Raw genomic sequence first — 14,946 nt, forward strand, 5'->3', positions numbered from 1 at the left:
CCTGCTCTTTCCATGACAGACTTACCAGGTGATCCCTTTTTGATGTCACTTGTTAAATCCACTACAATCATTGTAGATGAAGTGGATGAGACCTTTTAAAGGAGGATTTTTAAGCCTGGAGACAATTAAGACATTGTGTATGTGTTCAATTCAGAGGGTGAATGGGCAAGACAAAATATTTAAGTGCCTTTGAGTACGGAAGCCGGTGCCAGGCGATGTGTCTCAAGAACTGAGCTTTTCACATTTCCTGTGAGTATCAATAATGGTCCACTACCCTCAGGACAACCAGCCAACTTCACACAACTGTGGGAAGCATTGGAGTCATGGGCCAGCATCCATGTGGAATGCTTTCGACACATTGTAGAGTCCATGCCCCAACGAATTGAGGCTGTTCTGAGAGCAAAGGGGGAAGAGCAACTAGATACTAGGACATTGTTCTTAATGTTATGTCCACTCTGTATATATTTGCTTAGGAGACACCTAAGGCAACATACAGCCAGCCAATTCACACTGAATCAAGCTGGATGTTGATTTAGGTAATTTCGTTCCACGACAGTGAAACGCACAAGCCGATATAAGCTTATCTTATGGTAAGGAGGATAGAACACAGGAGGACCGACAGTTAACTGAGGATGGCTACAAACTGCACCAGCAAAGACATTTTTTTATATCTAAATACTTCAGTTTAATATTTTACCCATATAGATGGCCCATTTCCCTGCACTGGTAATAAGCACTGGGCCTTCCAAGTCACTTTACAGTAGCAGCTTATGCTCCCATGTGGATTGGTACCATGTTTTCCTTAAGAGGTTCAAGTCCAAGTTGTGTTCAACAACACAGAAAGAAGCATTTGCACAATCAATCCACATTTTCAAGCTCCATTTAATGTCCTACCAAAAGGAGTATGTGACTGAACCGGGAGTGAGTAAAATATTAAGTGCTTTTTCTTTCACCGGAATCAACCTTTTTCAGACAGAGCGAAACGATCAATGTGTAGAAATGTCAAATAATCAGTGAATTAACTTTTTCAAAGTATTTGGTATGATGTCAATGATAAAAGGCACATAGCAGCTTTGTATCTTAGTGGGATTGTTGAACACGCACAAAATCACACATTCAGAAGCCTTCACATACCGGTACATATCCCAAACATCTTACATACTCAGACTCTTATCTACACAATCAGATCAATGTATATATCCGGGAAAAGTAAAACAGGTTGCATTTATTAAACTTGCATTGAGAATTAGAGGCAAAAAAAACGTGCTCATAGCGTTTTGAACAGCCTGTAAAAAGGGTAACAAGTAATCATTGCAATTAAGAATGTATATTTCAGCCTTTATTGAAGTTTACAGGATCCTGTAGAAATCAAAAAAGCGATGTCAATGGGCAACCAGAAGATTTCTCAAATTCAGGAAAGTGTATGTTTTCTTTTAAATAGTATACTTAAAGAACGACCAATTTATTCCTGGTTACAACTGTCCTTGCACTAACAGTCCAAACAATTGAAATGAACATTCAGTAAACATTATTCTCTAATGGTAGGCTAGTTCCCTTATATATTCAGTGATTTCCTCTGTCATTATGTATACATAAACAAATTTAATAACATACCAATCAGTGGTTATTTCACAATTGAAAAAAAAAAAAAAAAGCACAAACAGTTTACACTGTTTTACAGGTAAAAATAAAAAGGTAATTTGTTTGTCGACTGTTTCCTTAAGGGCATAGCATAGTTCGGAGTTTTGTCTTATTTTTGTTGGTTTGTAAGCTGTTTCATTCTCATCTAGTTTTTTTGTCCTCTTTATTCAGCCATTACATAATTAGATTCTTACATACAAATATTGACAAAATGGTGGCTTGTGCTTCGAAGCCGTCAAAGTCTATTTAATAACAATAGTAATAGTTGTGAGGAGGAGTGGCCGCGGCTTAGGGTGGAGGGGAGCAAGGAGGGGCGGGACTCATAGCGGGCCCTCACTGCAGGTGCCGTCTTGGCTGCCACTCGGCTTCTCCGCGTCCTGATTGGGCAGCTCCTTGACCACGAGGGCGGCACTCTTGTCTGAGAACTCCTCCCCGTCAGGCTCCAGGCCCTCAGGGCAGGGCAGCTTCAGCAGTTCCTCTCGTAGCTGGGCCGTGTGCCTCTGGATGGGGAAAGAGGGAGAGAGGACAGAGTTATCACATAGGGCTCAGTTCAGAGCTACTATATGCTGTGAGGAGGCAAGTACAAACATGGGCTCTGATGAGGAAACAGATATACTCTTCCCAACAATAATGACAAAGCCTGTGAACTAAATGCTCTTCCAAACCAATACAAACTTCAAACCCACCATTTAAGTTGACTAAAATACACTTGGAGCTCTCATTAATCCATTCCAGTTGCCCTTTCACTGCCAAAGCAGAGTATCTTGGATACCACTGAAGTAATGAAAAAAGGGACCACTTATCACACATCACCTTAAAAAAAAAATACCAGGAGAAAGGAATCAAGAACGTGCACTAAAGATCAACCCATCATTTCAGAATCTGAACCTATTTGCTGGAGCAAGAGAAAAAAAGCCCTGAAGATAATGGGACTACAAAGAACTCTGTGGCCCTGCTTTAAAAACAGCACTGGGTGCTGCCACAGCAATGTGAGCAGCTTGCTGTGGTCCTTTAGTCTTTATCAGGGTCTCTGGGAGATTATTTACACTGGGTATTAATTGTGGCTATTAACAGCCGGAGGAAGGGAGCCTTGCTGCCAGTGAGCGCTGAGTGAAGTAGGACGCGGGCCCCTTATCTGCTCGGGCCGCCTCAATACAGTCAGAGGGGGAAGCCAGCTGTGGCATGAATCAAGCCCGTCCACCATGCATAAACATCAGGGATGTCGCCCTGAGCGACCAATTCAGACCTAATTAACACAAACCAGAACTGTGTGTGCTTGTGTGTGTAAACGTAAGTGAAAGGGAGATGAGGTGTTACCTTCTGTGGTGAAGGACAACGTTCTGATATGATGCAAGGTTCTCCTGTAGCTGAAGAGTGCGTTTGTTTACCTTCAATGCAGCAGCGTGATGGGACATGGTGCGGCCCACTCTCTTGTCACTGCTGTACTGCTGGATGTCTGCGATCCACTCCTCACACTGCGCCATGACCTCTACCCGCTTCAGGTAGAAGTGTTTGTGGATCACCTGTGGATTAGAACAGCCATGAGTCTCAGAAAAAACATGCAGCACGTTTACCAGCAGTAACATTATTGAAACTCATTTCTGGTTTACAGCCATTTAGTAGGGCCAGGAGTTTTTCCTGTACGTATGTACGGGCCCTAGTTATAGGCTATGGAATGCATAAAATATGCTGGGAAATGTAAATATTGCTTCCATGACACATTGGAGGACAATGAGTATAATGCACGGATAATTCAATCAAATTTACCCTTTGTTCTGCCTTCAATATAATCCTAATGTAACATTACTAAACCGCTGTCCAATGGCCCAGATTATGGAATGGTGAAGTGAGAGCCAGCCAGCTTTGGAAATAAAATCCCTTGAAATACCCCATGGTTCACACTGTAAATGACAAAGGGTGAGTGCAATGACACTGAAACTAATACAATTTCTTTGTCGGGCATATTTCTGAACAGGCAACGCACCGAAACGTCTGAAAGTTTTCCTCTGCAACAGGGAGCAGCATGAGGACTGGTCTTATTACACCAGGACCGGGGAGGGAGTTGGATCTGGGCAGGCAGGCTGATTTGAAGTGCAGCGTTAACTTAATAAATATAAGCACCATCTCTCCACTAAAAAAGTTTGGAGGAGTGCTATGCAACGTTACCCTTGACTGAGTTCTCCAGGTCTGCACAGAGCCTGAGATGCTGGGTACAAGTAGGAACTTCAAATTATTCATAAGCAAAAAGCATTAGCAATGGAAAAACCCAGGGGCTATCAGATCTCCAATATCAATACACTCCGTGTGTGTGTGTGTGTGTGTTTGAGATGCCTAACGACCAAGAACCAACCTCTGTCTTCAGCTTATTCTGATTGCTAGAGTTCACCAGAGATTAATCTGATTAAATGAGTATAATCAAATAGCAGGATGATTGCTGGTAGGCACGGAACACAAAATGACTATAGGATCGAGCAGATCCAGAAACATGGGTAAATCAATCCTGTCAAAACAAAGCATGACTGACATGACTATTTGTTACACCCGCTAAAGAAATGAGCCACCAAATCACAAAGACAAATAAATAAATAAGGGGCAGAATTGGCTCTCCTCTGAGACCAAGATTAGATGGATTAGATGAGATGTAGCCTAGTATTGAACTGTGTGGCGATCTAGATAGTCTTAATTATTGGGAGGCAGCTCTCTATTTGAATGGAGCAGGGTTGGCTGGCAACCTGCTTTCTCATTCAAGTCTCTCACACTCCACACTGTGGGTCTGGGAGTGTTTATCACCAGGTCTCTCCGATGTCACAGCAAGCCTTGCTCTGTGCTCAGTCAGCCACTTCAGCCCCCCCCCCCCCCCTTACCCAACACATGCTGCGATGAGTGATGTGTCAGTGATGTCAATCTACACCCACCACTCCTCAGTACCAACCTCCGCGACCCCTCCATCCCTCATCCCGTCCTCCCAGCATGAGTCTCTGTGGCAGACAAATCGGGATGCTACTGCTCTTCACTTTCCGTTTCACAACTATTGTTGGGGGATTAGTTGTCATGGCCGCTGGTTTGTTATTTACCAGGATCAATCTGGAGAATGGGGCTGCGCTCTCCTTCCCTCTCTCCTCTCCTGCTTGATTTATTTGGACAGATTTCTCCGATGCTCTCCAGCTGATTGCCGTGAATCCTTCAAGGTCACAATGGTGGGTAAACGTGGGAGAGTGATCGGTACGGTCACCTCCCTCACAGCCGTTAACAAACAAAGTGCTCCTACTCCAGGCCAAGGTTATTATCGTAAACTAAAATGAAAGCTAAATCATGAACATTTTATTTCAGTTTACTAAATAGTTTTAACGAACCCGTCACTAAGACTATCTTTGTCATCAAAACAAACTAAAATAAAAACCATCATGAAATAAGGGTTTTTCAAGCTACTGAATCTGGTGGGTAAATGCAGCGAGATGTTTCAAATAGATAGGGATGCACAAGCTAGGCCTAACAGCAGTGGCGAAGGACGCACCCCCGCAGTCCCCAACCAAAAATAAATAAATATATATATATTATTTTATAGTTTGTCTTCACTATTATTCTACAATGTAGAACATTGTCAAAGTAAAGAAAAACCCTGGAATGAGTAGGTGTGTCCAAACTTTTGACTGGTACTGTGTGTGTGTGTATATATATATATATATATATATATATATATATATATATATATATATATATATATATATATATATATATATATATATATATATATATATATATACATACATACATACACACACAGTACCAGTCAAAAGTTTGGACACACCTACTCATTCCAGGGTTTTTTTTTTACTTTGACAATGTTCTACATTGTAGAATAGTAGTGAAGACAAACTATAAAATAACACATGGAATCATGTAGTAACCAAAAGTGTTAAATCAAAATATATTTTATATTTGAGATTCTTCAAAGTAGCCACTCTTTACCTTGATGACAGCTTTATACACTCTTGGCATTCTCTCAACCAGCTTCATAAGGTAGTCACCTGGAATGCTTTTCAATTAACAGATGTGCCTTGTTAATTTGGGGAATTTCTTTCCTTCTTAATGCGTTTGAGCCAATCAATTATGTTGTGACAAGGTAGGGGTGGTATACAGAAGTTAGCCCTATTTGGTAAAAAACCAAGTCCATATTATGGCAAGAACAGCTCAAATAAGCAGAGAAATGACAGTCCATCATTACTTTAATACATGAAGGTCAGTCAATTCTGAAAATGTCAAGAACTTTGAAAGTTTCTTCAAGTGCAGTCGCAAAAACCATCAAACGACATGATGAAATTGGCTCTCATGAGGACCACCACAGGAAAGGAAAACACAGAGTTATCTCTGCTGCAAAAGATAAGTTCATCAGAGTTAACTTCACATCAGATTGCAGCCCAAATAAATGGTTCACAGTTCAAGTAACAGACATCTCAACATCAACTGTTCAGAGGAGACTGCGTGAAATCAGGCCTTCGTGGTCAAAGTGCTGCAAAGAAACCACTACTAAAGGACATCAATAAGAAGAGACTTGCTTGGGCCAAGAAACATGAGCAATGGACATTTGACCGGTGGAAATCTGTCCTTTGGTCTGATGAGTCCAAATTTGAGATTTTTTGGTTACAAATGCTGTGTCTTTGTGAGAAGCAGAGTAGGTGAAAGGATTATCTCCGCATGTGTGGTTCCCACCGTGAAGCATGGAGGAGGTGTGATAGTGTGGGGATGCTTTGTTGGTGACACTGTCAGTGATTTATTTAGAATTCAAGGCACACTTAACCAGCATGGCAACCACAGCATTCTGCAGCTATACGCCATCCCATCTAGTTTGCGCTTAGTGGGACAATCATTTGTTTTTCAACAGGACAATGATCCAACACACTTCCAGGCTGTGTAAGGGCTATTTGACCAAGAAGGAGAGTGATGGAGTGCTGCATCAGATGACCTGGCCTCCACAATCACCTGACCTCAACCCAATTGAAATGGTTTGGGATGAGTTGGACCGCAGAGTGAAGGAAAAGCTGCCAACAAGTGTGGGAACTCCTTTAAGACTGTTGAAAAGCATTCCCCATTAAGCTGGTTGAGAGAATGCCAAGAGTGTGCAAAGCTGTCATCCAGCGAAGAGTGGCTACTTTGAAGAATCTAAAATATATTTTGATTTGTTTAACACTTTTTTGGTTAGTACTACATGTTATTTCACAGTTTGATGTCTTCACTATTATTCTACAATCTAGAAAATAGTAAAAATTAAGAAAAACCCTTGAATGAGTAGGTGTCCAAACTTTTGACAGGCACTGTATACATTTTTTGATTGGGTTGGGGGCTTCTGACACCTCTAGCTAACAGGGAAAAGATTGTCTTGGTAGATAATGTGATTCTTCGTACATGTATTACCAAAGTTAAAAAGCATTGGATTGTTGTAAACATGGGCAAGAGAGTTTCCATCCACCATATTTTTTGCACCAGTCTCGGCGATATTCCATTCAAATTAAAGTCACATTGATATTGACTTTATAATTTAAACCTAACCTATGACCTGAACCATCACCTTATGTATTACTGCCCCCAGGTTGCAAAAAGTGACATCCTAAAAAAACGATACAACACAAATGTTGAACAGAAAGCCTCACACGCATGCTTTCTGTTCAACACTAAATATAAATATTTTGAAGCAACTAAAACTAAATATAACTAGCAAATCAGGTCTTAAAACTGAAACAAAATGTAACTTAAAATAAAAACAGAAAAACAAATGGAAATAAAAACTATAACCTTTCTCCCGGCGTTACGCAACTTCCCCCAGATTTCCAGATATCGAGCAGCAGTGGTGACGTGTGCACAAGGCTCATACTACAAGCAAAAGCCCAGAGGCAGATCTCGGCCTGACATTATGTGGTTGACCTCCATTTAACATAGTCATTTAGAAATGCTTACCAATTCAAAAGGACTAAGTCTCTGCGTTTTGTATTGTAAGGGCACTGCACATGTGACTTTTGGCATTTCAGTACACACATTGGTCAGATGGACGGGAGCGTTATGTCCATATCCAAAAGTCACTGAACATGGAACACATGTACCCATCAGAGTAGGGTGTCTTGACAAATGACCTGTAAACGGTACGCTGGACACATACTGAACACACAAAAACACCAACCAATCCATGTGAGATACACACAAATGCGCATACATGCACACACTGGCATGGTCTGCTGATTGTCTACACACTATTTACAGATGAACTAAGTGACCTTTTAGGTAATGCTGCCGTCCACTCATTACGCCAGAGGGCAGACGTGTGTGTCCATGTTTTTCTGCTTGCTCCACACACGAAGGGGTCAAGGATGAGAATTAATTATTTTTTTCATCCTGAGGCACCTCTGACACAGCGTGCCTGCCTGCTGCATGCTAAGCCCCTGGTCTGCTCCTCTGACACAGCGTGCCTGCCTGCTGCATGCTAAGCCCCTGGTCTGCTCCTCTGACACAGCGTGCCTGCCTGCTGCATGCTAAGCCCCTGGTCTGCTCCTCTGACACAGCGTGCCTGCCTGCTGCATGCTAAGCCCCTGGTCTGCTCCTCTGACACAGCGTCCTGCCTGCTGCATGCTAAGCCCCTGGTCTGCTCCTCTGCTGACTCTGGCAGCTCAGGTCTACTACGCTACAGCACCGTAAATACAGTCACTGTTCAAACGGAGTAGAGATGGACAACAGCTCCAAATCAGTTTGGAGCTGCAGTCACGTGCCTTGGCATCAGTGGGGGAGGGAGTGTGTGACTACAGCTGGGACTGAGGCCGGGGTGGGGGTGGGGGAGTGGGGTGGGCAAAGGGGCCAGGAGGAGACAGAAACGAGGGCCTCCTTCCCCAACCGGGCAGATGGCATGGCCTCTGGACGGTCGGCCTCTGGGACAGGAAAAACAGCCCAGCTTTATTCACGCTGACTTCAACACCACTGCCCCAGCGTCGAGTGGTGTGTTTGTGTCTGTTAACGTCAGCATTCTCAAATCGTCGCCCGCACACCACGTCATCCTCTCTTGACATGCTCAGCAGTAGCACTCCTGCAGAATCCCTCGCCGCATGTTGCCTAAGACGAGGTCCTACTCACTCAGATCCCGGTGACTAAACAGTGACATTCTAAAGCACCCATCGTCACTTTTGACTGACACTCTGCAGAGGCAAGCAGTCGCTGCCACGGAATTGGGCCATGGGAAAGAAGGGGAGATGTGAGGTTAGGGGAATGATCAATTTCCTTGCCAGCATAGCCATGGAAATCCTGGCGGCTGTGGCACATCACTCCTCCACTCTTGGCTTTCTCTCCCTCTCTCTGTCACGAAACCCAGCACAGGAGCCCTATCTAACCTCCAGCCAGTCTATACAGCAGCCTGCAGTATTCTGAACCAAGCTGTGCTGGGTTAGCGGGTCACACAGAGAGGAGTCAACGCCCCAGCCTCGATAGCTCCCACTGGGCAGAGGTGTCTCGCTAAAACCCAGAAATAATGCACTATAATGGAGTGTGCTGAACACAATGACTTATTTCCTTGACAGGGTGTGCAAGCAGGACTGTGTGTGTGGTCCCTCCACTGATGCATCCTCCTCTTGTTTACATGATAAATGAACACGTAAGGTAGCTTTAGTTCCATCTGCTCTGGGGAGGTCCTTGGATTGTGATTCTACCACACTGTATATAGTAGACCCGGTCAGGGCTGGCAGAGGTCAAGACAACATGCTGGTCTCATAAAGGACTCCATAACTTCCCCCATTGTCACAACAGTGAATACCCCATAGATATAGCATGATGAATTATATTTCTATGGGAAAGCCCTCTGATAATGAGCTCCATTCTTGTGTGGACCGACCTATGAAGAGAGGACAGGGGTGTCGGTCTCGCTAAGCTCCTGAGGGAAAGCGCTTTGGAGTAGTGGGTTTGAGATGTCAGCCACAGCAAAGCCTCCCCTGGCTCGCTCTCTCACATACAGAATCGGCTCTATTTTTCGACGGCCAACCTGTTGTTCCTAATTCCACCTGACAATCTCCTGCTGCATTATTCAAGGTTGCTTTTTATTCTCCATCTCAGACTATAAATAGGGCATAGAAATGTTGGATTCTCACACACAATACCCTGGCACCAAAAATAAATATGTCTATAGTGTCACAGCTTTCACTGTTTACATGAGCGGAAATAGACAGCGCTGAGCTCGCAGCATCATCAAAACGGAGACAATTACTACCGTATGTGTGTGCGCGGGCCGCAGCTATTCTGTTTGCAGCTAGTATTTTGTTCTGTGTCTTTGCCATGGGCTCAGATGGGAAAAGGGCAGCGCAGGATCGTGTAGGAGTGTCTCACGAGCTTAATTGAATTTCAGGAGGGCACGAAGGCAGTATTGCAGGCATTATTGCAGAGACCTGCCATTTTCCCCAGCACCAATGGCCCATTTCACATTGAGCCGCTCTGACGTCAGATCCCTGTGGTTTTATTACAGAGACTGCTGCCGTGCAAAAGCTGACGATTTTCACCCTGGGACCCGAAAATGACACTGCCACGCTTCTACCACATAGCATGGAATATTACTGGGAGCATCTGACGTGACAGTTTGGGTGTGTGTCTTGAACTCACTCACACACACAATGTACTTCAACAGTACCTCTACCTCAACAGATTGGAGACCATTTGCCTTTGATGCATTTCTCTAGGTAATCCTGTTGAGAATCGACATCTTTTTCGGGGGAAGACTTCTCCAGGTACGGTTCTATATCTATGAGATGGGGTCACGTGGGGCGAAATAGATCCCGGACGAGCCTCCATAATATTTCAGTTTATACAACAAGTGGGTCTAATCCTGGATGCTGATTGGTTAAAACCTCGTTCCAGTCGGTGTCTATTCCACAAGTTACCACCGGCTAAGGCTAGGATCAGTAAATGGGCATTTCACTGTCAATCTCACTGCGCAATCCACGGTCTCATCAGCCCAGCCAGGCAATTTATGAACTTACTCATCACTGTAAGAAAGCATCTAGACATTATCTCCCCTTTCTTTTAGAAAAGGTCTTATGTAGCAAAATTTGAAATGGTGATTTTTACATTGGATAAAAGTAGAGACTCAGAGCTAGAAAATGGTATATCATACACTACAGCTGAGGAACAATGGGAAAGTAATTCTGCTTTGAATGTTGATAAACTTGTAACCTCACTTTTGAGAAAATGGCCCGTGTTTTGGTACCTACTGGAGAAGTCTTTGTCTACACCCATTCAGCATCGCTTTAAGGATTCACACGCGAGGCCATGTACAAAAAAAAGAAAAAGATTTTGAAGTCTAAAATCTGGTTTATACTACGGGTGTGTTGATAAATCTTATCTGGAGTGCCAGAGCGTGCTCAGAGTGCGCACTGTGCGTTCGTAAACTCAAGAGCGTTTTCAGATTGTCCATTCGTAAATTCGGAGTGTTCAGAGCACACACACGACGCTCTGGCCGAGGAGTAGGGTTGATCCCAGCGTTCTGGCCTAACCACGGCAGTCAAGCACCCAAGCTAACTGGCTAACGTTAGCTAGCTTGCTAGCTACTTCCAGACACAAATGAGAGAACAGCTCACTCTGACCATCTTACTTGCCCTAGCAGGACTGGTTAGGCTGTTTTTATGTTATTCAGAGCGTTGGTGACTGTGTTGCTGGGAACAAATCTAATTACGCTTTTTTGCCAACGGTTACTGACACTGGCCATATTCAACGGGAGGTTAGCGTTCGTAAATTTGTCAGTTATTCTGCGCTCTGGCACTCTCAGACGAGAGTGCTCTGATAGAGTAGATAGCCAGAGCGAATTTACCAGCCACGTCTATCGACAGTTGTCGCAGTGACATCATGAACATTCTATTGAAATTGTATAGTGGAGTCTTTTTAGACATGTAGCTAGCTACCTTCTGTGTGTTCTCTTTTAGACTCCGTCTGCATATTTGCAATCAAACACCAGAATTTTCTCCATCTCCTTAGCTATCATACTCTAATTCCACTGATTTCAAAACTCTGTCCTCCAGAAAGTGGAGAGCAACACTCATGCAGTTGTACTACGTGATGTCTTTCAAAAAAGCCACATTAGAAAGGATTACCTACACATACTGACCAGCTCAGACCAATCCAAAATGATCTCTCGGCATGTCCAGCCCACTCATTATCTCAGCCAATCAAATCAAATAATTTAATTAAGTGTGATTGGTCACATACACATATTTAGCAGATGTTATTGCGGGTGTAGCGAAATGCTTGTGTTTCTAGCTCCAACAGTGCAGCAAAATCTAACATATCACAACAATACACACAAATCTAAAAGTAAAATAATTGAATTAAGAAATATATAAATATTAGGAGTGGCATTGACTAAAATATAGTAGAATAAAACACAGTATATACATATGAAATGAGTAAAGCAGTATGTAAACATTATGAAAGCGACTAGTGTTCCATTAGTGATTTCAGGTCTATGTATTTAGGGCAGGGCAAAATCCTGCAAAGTTGCTAAGGAGCTAGAAGCAGAGCTGCCATGCCTGTCAGTGGCATATGTGCCGACAGACATGGCTAGCGGGAAGGTTGCTGCATTTTTCTGTGGCTAAACCAACTATGCTTGTAATTTAACAATTTTATTCATATTTACAGATGGCATACAAGTTTGTTATTAAGGCACATGAAAGTTCACATGTTCCAGAAGGCATTTCTGATCAAAACAATCAATCAATTTTGATTAAAAAACTAAGTTTACAATCAAATGGCTCTCCTGTGAAGTAGTGACGCGCGACATACGCCTAGTTTCCTGAAACGGGTCACATATGGTTTTCAACAGCAGAGATATTTATAAACCTTGCTGTCTGTCTCTCCGACATTTACAACATCGTTTCAATACTGAAATTCTCTCTCCACTGTCCCATTGAGGATGAACTTGTCAGGATAAGACAGACATTTCTTCTCAGCCAGACCAACTCAGGAATCAGCACAATTTTTATGGATAAATACAAATTCATGTCAAAAGAAAAACAGGTCAAGCGAAATGAAATGCAGCTAGTTTGTTGTCTTTCCAGCTTCAGTTTGAAGTGATTGTTAGCTGTGTAGTTGGCTAGCTCCTCTGAATGAACAGTGTCCTGACGAAAGAGCACATTAGAAAACAGCTTAAAGAAACCCAAATGCAGCTATTTTGCTCTTATTCTGCCAGCACTGTTTGACGTGACTAACTTAACTGTACTTGCCTAGCTTGCAAGCAAGGGATACATTTAGAACGAACGGCTGAGTCGCATCCATAGATATGGAGCAAAAATACTTCACGACTGGGTCGCGTCTCTGGCAACCTAACTGACAGAGTGAACGGCCAATATTACTCTGCCATTTTTAAAGTCATGCCCCCCTCTGTCCTTGACTTTTCCTAAATAAGTCTATATAACACACTGCCGTTGTTAGAATATCAATACGACAAACCGAACTGGAGTTAGAACCAGTTTGATGTAATTTTTTTGAATGATTGCCCCCGTTGCCCCTCTTCCAGATAGTAGGGCCTGCTCCGCACCTTCTCCTGACAGTGGAATGTGCCGTGCTCAGTTGTTAAATCACCCTGATAATCGCCTCGAAACTGAACCTAAACTAATTTCACACATAGAACAGATTAAATAAATGAAGTAAAATATGAAGGGGGAGAAAGGAGGAGAAAGGGTGCGTTGATGAACGAGGGGAAGCGAACGATGCATAATTATTTAATCACCAATTGTGAATGAAGAACAGGACGGGCCATTCTATTGAATTGGTATATTCAAATTGAAATCTCAAAATGTTATGTACTCTGTATCAGTCCACCAAATCCAAGCAGTTTTATAAGTCTACTCTGGCCTACTTAGAGTAGACAGTGAGAGTGTGTGTAATTTACAATGGCAAGAAGACCAAGATGAATGGAAGCACATGCTGCGTTAGCGTTACTACAAAATCTGAATGAAAACGACAGATGGCGGGGAAGAAATGATTCATGACATCTCTGATGATTATTCTTCTGATTCTGAGCCTCAGCCTGAATAATCTACACCTCCTAGGCCTAAGTGCAGAAAAGCCAGAACGGTGCACACTGTGCAGGTGCCCACGCCAGCACCAAATAAAACGTGAGACAGGAGAGAGGATGGGATTGGCACCGTTTAGATCGAACAAGCCGATGACAATGCTACATGCCGATTATCAACACAAAATGTCAACAGAGAGCAGCCCCTACTTCTCAAGCAAACAACATCAGCAATGCACTCACCAGCTTTTGTTGTTTCCAGTGCATTCAGAAAGTATTCAGACCTTCACTTATTCCACATTTTGTTACGTTACAGCCGTATTCTACAAATTTTTTTTACCCCTTTTTCTCACCAATTTCGAAGCATGCAATTGGTAGTTACAGTCTTGTCCTATCGCGGCACCTCCCGTACGGACTCGGGAGAGGCCAAAGGTCGAGAGCCGCGCGTCCTCCGAAACACAACCCAGCCAAGCCGCACTGCTTCTCGACACAATGCCTGCTTAACCCGGAAGCCAGCCACACCAATATGTTGGCGGAAACACTGTGCACCTGGCGACCGTGTGCATTATGCCCGGCCCGCCACAGAAGTCGCTGGTGCGCGATGGGACAAGAACATCACTGCCGGCCAAACCCTCCACTAAACGGGACAACGCCGGGACAATTGTGCGCCGCCCCATGGGTCTCCCGGTCGCGGCCGGCTGCGACAGTGCCTGGACTCGAACCAGGATCTCTAGTGGCACAGCTAGCACGTCTGCACCACTCGGGAGGCGAGTATTCTAATGTTACCTTAGATCGTCATTAACACAACCAAATGATCATTTTTGCAATAGCATATATGAAAATGTATTAATTACACTGTTAGAATGTTGCAGGCAAAATGACTGCTCATTAGCTTGAAGGGGGGGGTCCCTCAAAGGCCAGCGGTTTTAGTGTCAACTGGCTTTCCTCCCTGTCTCGCTATACAAATGAGAGATAGAGGACATGGTAGTGCTCTCCAAAGGTCCACATCCCTACTCTGTCTCCCCAGTCTGGTCTGCTCGCAGGGCTAATCACCATGTCTGACGGCCTGCTAAATAATGTCTGGCTGAAGGAAAACATTGGTCCAGAGGCTCAGGTTGAGGCCCACAGACAGACGTCCTGTCCTCTCTTCTGATTGCAGGTAGAGAGCGACCGGAAAATACATTATTGTTTTGGCAAAGCCAAGGTGCTTGGCAGAGCAGCAAGCACCTGGGATCTTAATTTCATTTTGTGTTCTCATCCAGGTCTACATTCCCAGAATC

At 43.7% G+C, this 14,946-nt stretch overlaps 1 protein-coding gene across 16 annotated transcripts in view; it reads right to left on the minus strand.

The window, feature by feature from the left end:
* Window positions 1-1,202: 1,202 nt before the first annotated feature.
* birc6 (baculoviral IAP repeat containing 6) overlaps window positions 1,203-14,946 on the minus strand; it is a 156,419-nt gene continuing 142,675 nt past the window's right edge. For all 16 annotated transcript variants that reach the window (XM_029752893.1, XM_029752882.1, XM_029752879.1 and 13 more), the window contains 2 exons: window positions 3,030-3,164; window positions 1,203-2,141 (listed from right to left, as the gene is read on the minus strand). In XM_029752893.1, coding sequence (XP_029608753.1) covers window positions 1,962-2,141; window positions 3,030-3,164 — 315 coding nt within the window. In that variant the 3' untranslated portion in view covers window positions 1,203-1,961. The remainder of the gene's footprint in view (window positions 2,142-3,029; window positions 3,165-14,946) is intronic.

Source organism: Salmo trutta, chromosome 5 (assembly GCF_901001165.1).
Source record: "Salmo trutta chromosome 5, fSalTru1.1, whole genome shotgun sequence".
In the NCBI taxonomy this organism is placed as follows: Eukaryota; Metazoa; Chordata; class Actinopteri; order Salmoniformes; family Salmonidae; genus Salmo; species Salmo trutta.